Source organism: Primulina huaijiensis, chromosome 14 (assembly GCF_012295235.1).
Source record: "Primulina huaijiensis isolate GDHJ02 chromosome 14, ASM1229523v2, whole genome shotgun sequence".
NCBI classification, from domain to species: domain Eukaryota; kingdom Viridiplantae; phylum Streptophyta; class Magnoliopsida; order Lamiales; family Gesneriaceae; genus Primulina; species Primulina huaijiensis.
Window position 1 is genome coordinate 8206554 of NC_133319.1, and position 7421 is coordinate 8213974.

Consider the following 7421-nt stretch of genomic DNA (forward strand, 5'->3'; position numbering starts at 1 on the left):
TACCCATCAAGAAAACAGTAATAAGAATTTCCTGCTACTTTTTCTATAATTTGATCTAAAAATGGTAGTGGGAAATGATCTTTTCTAGTTGCATCATTTAATTTTCTATAATCAATACACATACGCCAACTAGATGGAATCCTAGCTTGTAATAACTCTCTCTTTTCATTTTTTATAACAGTGATGCCTGACTTCATTCTTAACAACTTCCTTCATATGTGGATTTAACCGTCTTTGTGGTTGTTGATATGTTTTAGCATTTTATTCCAAATGAATTTTATGTGTGCAAATTAAAGGATTTATACCTTTTATATCTTTCAAAGTCCATCCAATTGCATTTTTATATTTTTTAAGTAATTTAATTAAATTTTCTTCTTGATTTGGTAGAAGAGTGGAAGAAATTACAACAGGAAATGTTTTATTTTCACCAAGAAATACATATTTCAATTCGAATGGTAAAACTTTTAATTCAAGTTTTGTATTATCATCTTCTTTAAAATTATTTTCAGACTCAAAATTTTCTATTGAAAAAACTTCAGATTGTTGATTTAAGTTTTCTTCTTGTATATTTTCTTCCACAATTGTTTCAATTTCATTATCATATTCATTTTCATTAATACTTGGTTGTTTACATAAATTGAACACATTAAGTTCTAGAGTCATATTTCCAAAAGACAATTTCATTATTCCATTTCGACAATTAATTAAAGCATTTGAAGTTGCTAGAAATGGTCGTCCCAATATTACTGGAATTTCATTATGTACTTCTATTGGTTGTGTATCCAAAACAATAAAATCTACAGGATATATGAATTTATCAACTTGAACCAACACATCTTCTACAATACCTCTAGGTATTTTGATTGACCTATCCGCCAGTAAGAGAGTAACAGAAGTGGGTTTTAATTCTCCTAAATTAAGTTTTTCATAAACTGAATAAGGAAGTAAATTCACACTTGCTCCCAAATCTAACAAAGCTTTTTTAATTTTATTTTCTCCAATAATACATGAAATTGTTGGACAACCAGGATCTTTATATTTTAAACTAGAATTATTTTGAAGAATAGAACTTACTTGTTCAGCCAAGAATGCTTTCTTCTTCACATGCAATTTTCTCTTCACAGTACATAAGTCTTTTAAAAATTTTGCATATGAAGGTACTTGTTTAATAGCATCTAATAATGGAATATTTATCTTTACTTGTTTAAAAACTTCATAGATATCAGAATCATTTTTTTGTTTTTTATGATTTGTTAATGCATGAGGAAATGGTGGAGGTTTATTTGATTCATTTACTATTTCAGATGATTTATCATTCAACATATTATTTTTAGAATTTAAGGTATCATCATTCTCAAAAGTATCAGGATTATCATCCTTACTCTTTGATTTTAAATGATCCTTGTTTTCATTACTATATGGATCATTAACTATTTTACCACTTCTAAGGGTAATAACAGATTTTATTTGATCAATTTTTTCATTTTTTAATTCTTGATTTTGATTTTTAGGATTAGGTTGAGGTTGAGATGGAAATTTTCCTTTTTCATGAATATTAAGTGCAGATGCAAATTTTGCAAGAGTTTCTTTCAAATCAGTCATAGATTGACTGTTTTGAATATTGATAGATTCTTGCTTTTGGATAAATGCATGAATTACATCTTCAAAGTTTTTTCTTGGAGGTGTAACATAAGGAATATAACCTTGATGATTTTGGTTATTTTGAAAATATTGTTGTGAGGGTTGTGCATTATTATCATTCCTCCAACTAAAATTAGGATGATTTTTCCATCCAGGATTATATGATGTTGAAAAAGGATCTAGTATTGGTTTTTTATAATTGTTAACATAATTTGCTTGTTCATGGAGACATTCTTTAAATGAAGGTAATGTTGGACAATCTTTTGTAGCATGATCATGTGTATCACATATATGACAAACAATTTCTTGAATACTTTTTAATTGACCACTCTTTTTCATTTCTAATGACTCAATTTTTCTTGCTAAAGATGCAAGTTTAGCTTGAATATCTATATCATCTTTAAGATTATAGATACCACCCCCATTTGTTGAATTATTGATTTTAGTTGTTGGTGGTTCTATTGTGCCTATATTATCCCAATTTTGAGCATTTTCTGCTAATGAATCCAAATACTCCATAGCTTCATTTGGGTTTTTATCTTCAAAAGTTCCATTACACATGAATTCTATCATTTGCCTATCTTTAGGTATTAGACCTTCATAAAAGTGAGAAACTATTCTCCATGTTTCAAAACCATGATGTGGGCATGTATTAAGTAATTCTTTATATCTATCCCAACATTGATAAAATGTTTCTCCTTGTTTTTGAGAAAAAGTAGTAATTTGTCTTTTAAAAGAGTTTGTTCTATGGGAAGGAAAAAACTTTTTGAGAAATTGTTGTTGCATTTCTTCCCATGATCTTATTGAACTTGATCTCAAATTTTGTAGCCATGTTTTAGCTTTATCTTTTAAAGAAAAAGGGAAAAGCTTTAATCGAACTATATCCATGCTACAATTTTGATCATTATAAGTGTTACAAACTTCCTCAAATTCTCTTAGATGTAAATATGGATTTTCAGAATCTAAGCCATGAAAATTTGGTAAAAGTTGAATAATTTGAGGTTTAAAGTTGAAATTAGATGCATCAGGAGGAAAAACTAAACAAGATGGGGCACTAGTTCTAATAGGGTTCATATGGTGCCTAAGTGTTCTTAATTGATCATGTTCTTGATTATTATTATTATTATTGTTATTATTGTTATCATTATCTTGATTATTTGAATTATCATCCATGTTTAAATTATTTTCAGATACTCGAATAAGTCTACCACTTTTTTTTCGACTCCAAATACTCAAAAAAAAAAAAACACAATACTTATAAATAAAACATAATTAACAAATATAAACTTAATTTATACCTCCCCGGCAACGGCGCCAAAAACTTGCTACTACTTAAATTATAATTCACCCAAGTGTAGGTTGTCTGCAAGTAATATATTTCGTAAGTACGAGATCGATCCACAGAGAGGTTATTTTAAGTTTAAATTTATTAATTTATAGATTACCAAATGCAAGAACGAAGTTTACAAATTATAAATTTTGTCAAGGCTCGAGGATTTATTCTTGGTTTATGCAATATTGTTTAACTAAAAGTAAAACAAAGGAAACCACCATAAATAATGGTTCCAAGAAAATAAAAATATTTAAACACACACCTAATATAATATAGTTCCCACTATAGAAAATACCGAATTCACCGATATTTTATATATGGTACCTATGATTATATATATAACTATATAAATATATAACTGCATAAAATAAATGTTAAATTAAATCATTATATTTCATTTAGAACAACCGGCAGAGCCACGCTATTGCCTAAATGAAATATATGATTTAATAAGTTAGTTGCGGGAAAGTAAAAGTTAGTTGCGATAAAGTAAAAGTTAGATGCGGAAAGTAAAAGTTAGTTGCGATAAAGTAAATGTTAGATGCGGAAAGTAAAAGTTAGTTGCGATAAAGTAAATGTTAGATGCGGAAAGTAAAAGTTAGTTGCGATAAAGTAAATGTTAGATGCGGAAAGTAAAAGTTAGTTGCGATAAAGTAAATGTTAGATTGTTAGATATCATAATATTTCATTTAGAACAACCGGCAGAGCCACGCTATCGTCTAAATGAAATATATGATATAATTATATAAATATATATATATATATATATATGTATGTATAATATAACAATAATAATTGATGAAATATTTATTGTATCAAAATTAAACAACAAATCAAGATAACCACTTAAATGGTATCAAGCATTTGATGTAAATTGATAACAACAAATAATTCATTTTTATACCTACAATAAAAAGAAATTAGCAAAATGAAAAGAAATAAAGAAAGAATATACAAAATATAAACAATCTTACTTCACCAAGAATTCATCCTCTTCACCTTGACATAATAGATTTAGCTTTCCATGAACTTACTTTTGATCAACACTAAAAACATCACTCATAATTTGGAAAATGAAAAATATATTGGAACTTAGAACTTTTATACACACTCACACTATATTTTACAATGAGATAGAATGATTCTCAAGCTAGCACAAGGCCTCTATTTATAGGCCAAATGAGAGAAAGGGTCAAAAATTCTATTAATGCAATGTAGTTGTAATAGTAGTCTTTGTCTCCTCCAACTTCAATTCCATGCCCCTTCTTTCAATGCTTTGTTCCACGACTTTAATCACCGAATTTGACTCAGCTCAAAACAGCAAACATGTGGGGAATTGTCTGTAGATGAATTTGGCCACTTGGTTCACCTCATTTGGTTAAATATTGAAATAGTTATGATTTTTTTACTATATGCTGGTCATTGTGAAAGTAAATTTGTCCTCCTTTTGATATTTTCACAATTTGATCATCTTAACCAACTTTTTAGGCAATCATGTCTTCTGCAAAGTTGTAGATAATTTCTCAAGGATTCCAAAAATATTTGAATCACCTCCATTTGAATTTTCTAGCTTGAGTTATCATTATTTTACCAACACGTAGAAAACCTGAAAATAAAACATATTTAGTAAGACATTTAAATATAAACACACAATACTAAAATAACATAATTTTATAATTTTAATGAAACTTAAATTTTAAAATATAGGTTTTAACATATAATAAATTATTAATTTTAAGTTTCATCAAAGGGTAAGTCTTGTTGAAGTGGGTGTGTACAATTGTTGTTCTGTATTCACCAAAGTCTTTTAGTGATACCTTCTGGAAACAGAAGAAGGGAAGACGTAGAAGATTCATCTTCGAACTTCCAGAAACAAACCTTGTGCCATCTACTGCTTTTCTATTTTACTATTTTTCACCAACTAACCAACAGATCGTTTCCGCACATTATCTTGTGATCTGCTGGTCTTTAAACTTGAACAAGAATCTGCTAGTATCTCTAACTGGACTCTAGCACATCATTCTGAAAAATTGATTAAGTTTGCCGTTGAGTTTATTCAACCCCCCCTTCTAAACTCAATCCGATCCTCAACAAGTGGTATCAGAGCAGGTTATTCTTGTTCTGAAAAATATTTAACAGACATGGCTCACTTCAGCAAAATTCCAATGTTCTCAAAAGAAGACTTTGAAGATTGAAAAATCAGAATGCAAGCCCATCTTGCAGATCAAGATGATGACATATGGTATGTCATCACAGATGGTCCATTAAAGATCTTAAAGCCAAATCCAGCTGTTGCTATTACTGAATGCGCACCTCAAATGCTGGAAAAACCAAGATATGAATGGACAAGTGAGGACAAGAAGAAAGCCAATCTTGACAACGTTGCAAAGGACATTCTGTACAAGACACTGGACAAAAATACCTTCAACAAAATCAAGATGTGTCCTACTGCCAAGGAAATCTGGGAAAAATTGATTCAGATCCGTGAAGGAAACGAAGAAACTAAGGAAAACAAACTTTCCGTAGCCATGCAGAAGTTTGAGAATATGAAGATCAAGGCTGGAGAAACAATGAATGAGTTTGATGAACGCTTCAGCAGCCTTGTAAATGAACTCTCAGCTCTTGGAAATGATTTTGGCAACAGGGAAGTTGCATTAAAGGTAATGAGAGCACTACCCAGAGAATGAGACGTCAAAACGATGGCAATGAGAGCTTCCAAGGATCTAAACAAGTTAGAACTGCATGACTTGTTCTCAGATTTGAAGGCATATGAGTTTGACCTTGAAGTTCGAAGTGGAGAAGAGCCCTTAGCAATTCCACCAACCAAAGCTCTCGCAGCTACTGTTAACTCTACTGCTACAGTTGCCCCGATTTCATCTTCTGCTACTGCTAAAGAGAATACTTCTGAGAGAAGCGCTGAACAGATAAGCAATGACGCAGTGTCATTATTTGTTAAGAAGTTTTCCAGATTCATGCGAAAGAATCACAGAACATTTCAAAGTCCCAACCTCAATTTCAAAAAGGAATCACCTTCTGGTGATATGGCATGCTTTAACTGCGGAAAAGTTGGACACTTCATTGCTGATTGTCCAAAACCAAAGAAGGATGACTAGAAGAAGAAGGGTGTCAAACGCAATGATAAAAAGACCAGAAGAGACAGAAAGGCAATGATTGCAGAAAAAAGTAAGTCCAAATGGGCAGACTCAAGTTCTGAATCTTCTGGTTCTGAAAGCCATTCAAGTGACAGTGATGAAGATGAGATCAAATGTCTGATGGCAATTACGGAATCAACCTCGACATCCGGAGAGGTATTTGACTTTGACTCTGATGAATTCACACGCACTGATTTAGTCAAAGCATTACACGACATGGTAGAAGAGTATTCGAGACTTTCTCAATCATTCGAGGAAGTTACGATTGAAAATCAGAACTTAAGAAATCAGAACAGTAAGTTAACTTGCTTGCAAGTAGACAGCTGTAATGATTTACAAGTTGAGATGAGTAAATTAAAAACTGAGAATGAAAGAGTAAAAGCAGATTACCAGACGATGCTTTCTGAAAACCAGAAGTTATCGCTACTGGTGAATGCTTGGAATAAGTCCTCTATTGCACTCGAAAAGATGCAAGAGTTACAAAAACAATCTGGAGACAGAAGTGGTCTCGGATTTTGTAATGATGAAGGCACTTCTGAAACGAATACTAAGCCAAAACTGGATATGTGCAAAGGAAAGTACATTCATTTTGTGAAATCCAGTGTGGTATAGAAACCAGAAGTACCTACTGCTACAATTGAAAAGAATGTAAATCAGATGAGCAGAAGGATGCATTATGGGCTGGGTTATGTTGAACCTAAGGAAAGAGTTGACCAGGGTTCTGGATCCAGTAGAGGATTCAACTCAGGAAGACAACCTCCTATGAAGGTTAAAAACTACCAGTACTACAATTCTAGACCTGTTCAGAAGAGATACAGGCCAGACAACAGAAACAGAAGGGTAGAACAACATGCTAAGATGCATAATGTTAGAAATAACAGACTCTATGTTTCACACACCTCCATGGATACCCGAAGTACAAAATTGTACAAATGTGGGTTCCAAAAGGACTAATAAGGCTTGGACCCAAATAGATTGGGTACCCGATACTAAAATTTGTGTTTGCAGGTACAAGTGAAGAAAACCAAGATCAGTAACTCAACATGGTATTTGGACAGTGGATATTCCAGACATATGACTGGACAAAAGAGTCTACTATCAGAAATAGTGCGTTGTGCTGGACCAGAGATAACCTTTGGGGACAACTCAAAAGGTAAAACCGTGGGTAAGGGTAAGATTATCCATTGTAACATCACTATTAAGGATGTGCTCTTAGTTGAAAATCTTTGTTATAACCTGATCAGTATTAGTCAATTATGTGATAATGGATTTTCAGTAGCATTCCAGAAGCACAC

The 7421-nt window shown here is 31.7% G+C and overlaps 1 protein-coding gene and 1 non-coding gene across 2 annotated transcripts; both read left to right on the top strand.

The window, feature by feature from the left end:
* The first annotated feature begins 2272 nt into the window (after positions 1-2272).
* LOC140958143 (small nucleolar RNA R71) lies at positions 2273-2383 on the top strand. Its single transcript, XR_012171739.1, has one exon. It is a non-coding gene; the product is annotated as a small nucleolar RNA R71 (small nucleolar RNA).
* Positions 2384-5292: 2909 nt separating this feature from the next.
* On the top strand, positions 5293-5661 carry LOC140957950 (uncharacterized). Its single transcript, XM_073415370.1, has one exon. The coding sequence runs from the start codon at positions 5293-5295 to the stop codon at positions 5659-5661; it is 369 nt and encodes a 122-aa protein (XP_073271471.1).
* The last annotated feature ends 1760 nt before the right edge of the window (positions 5662-7421 follow it).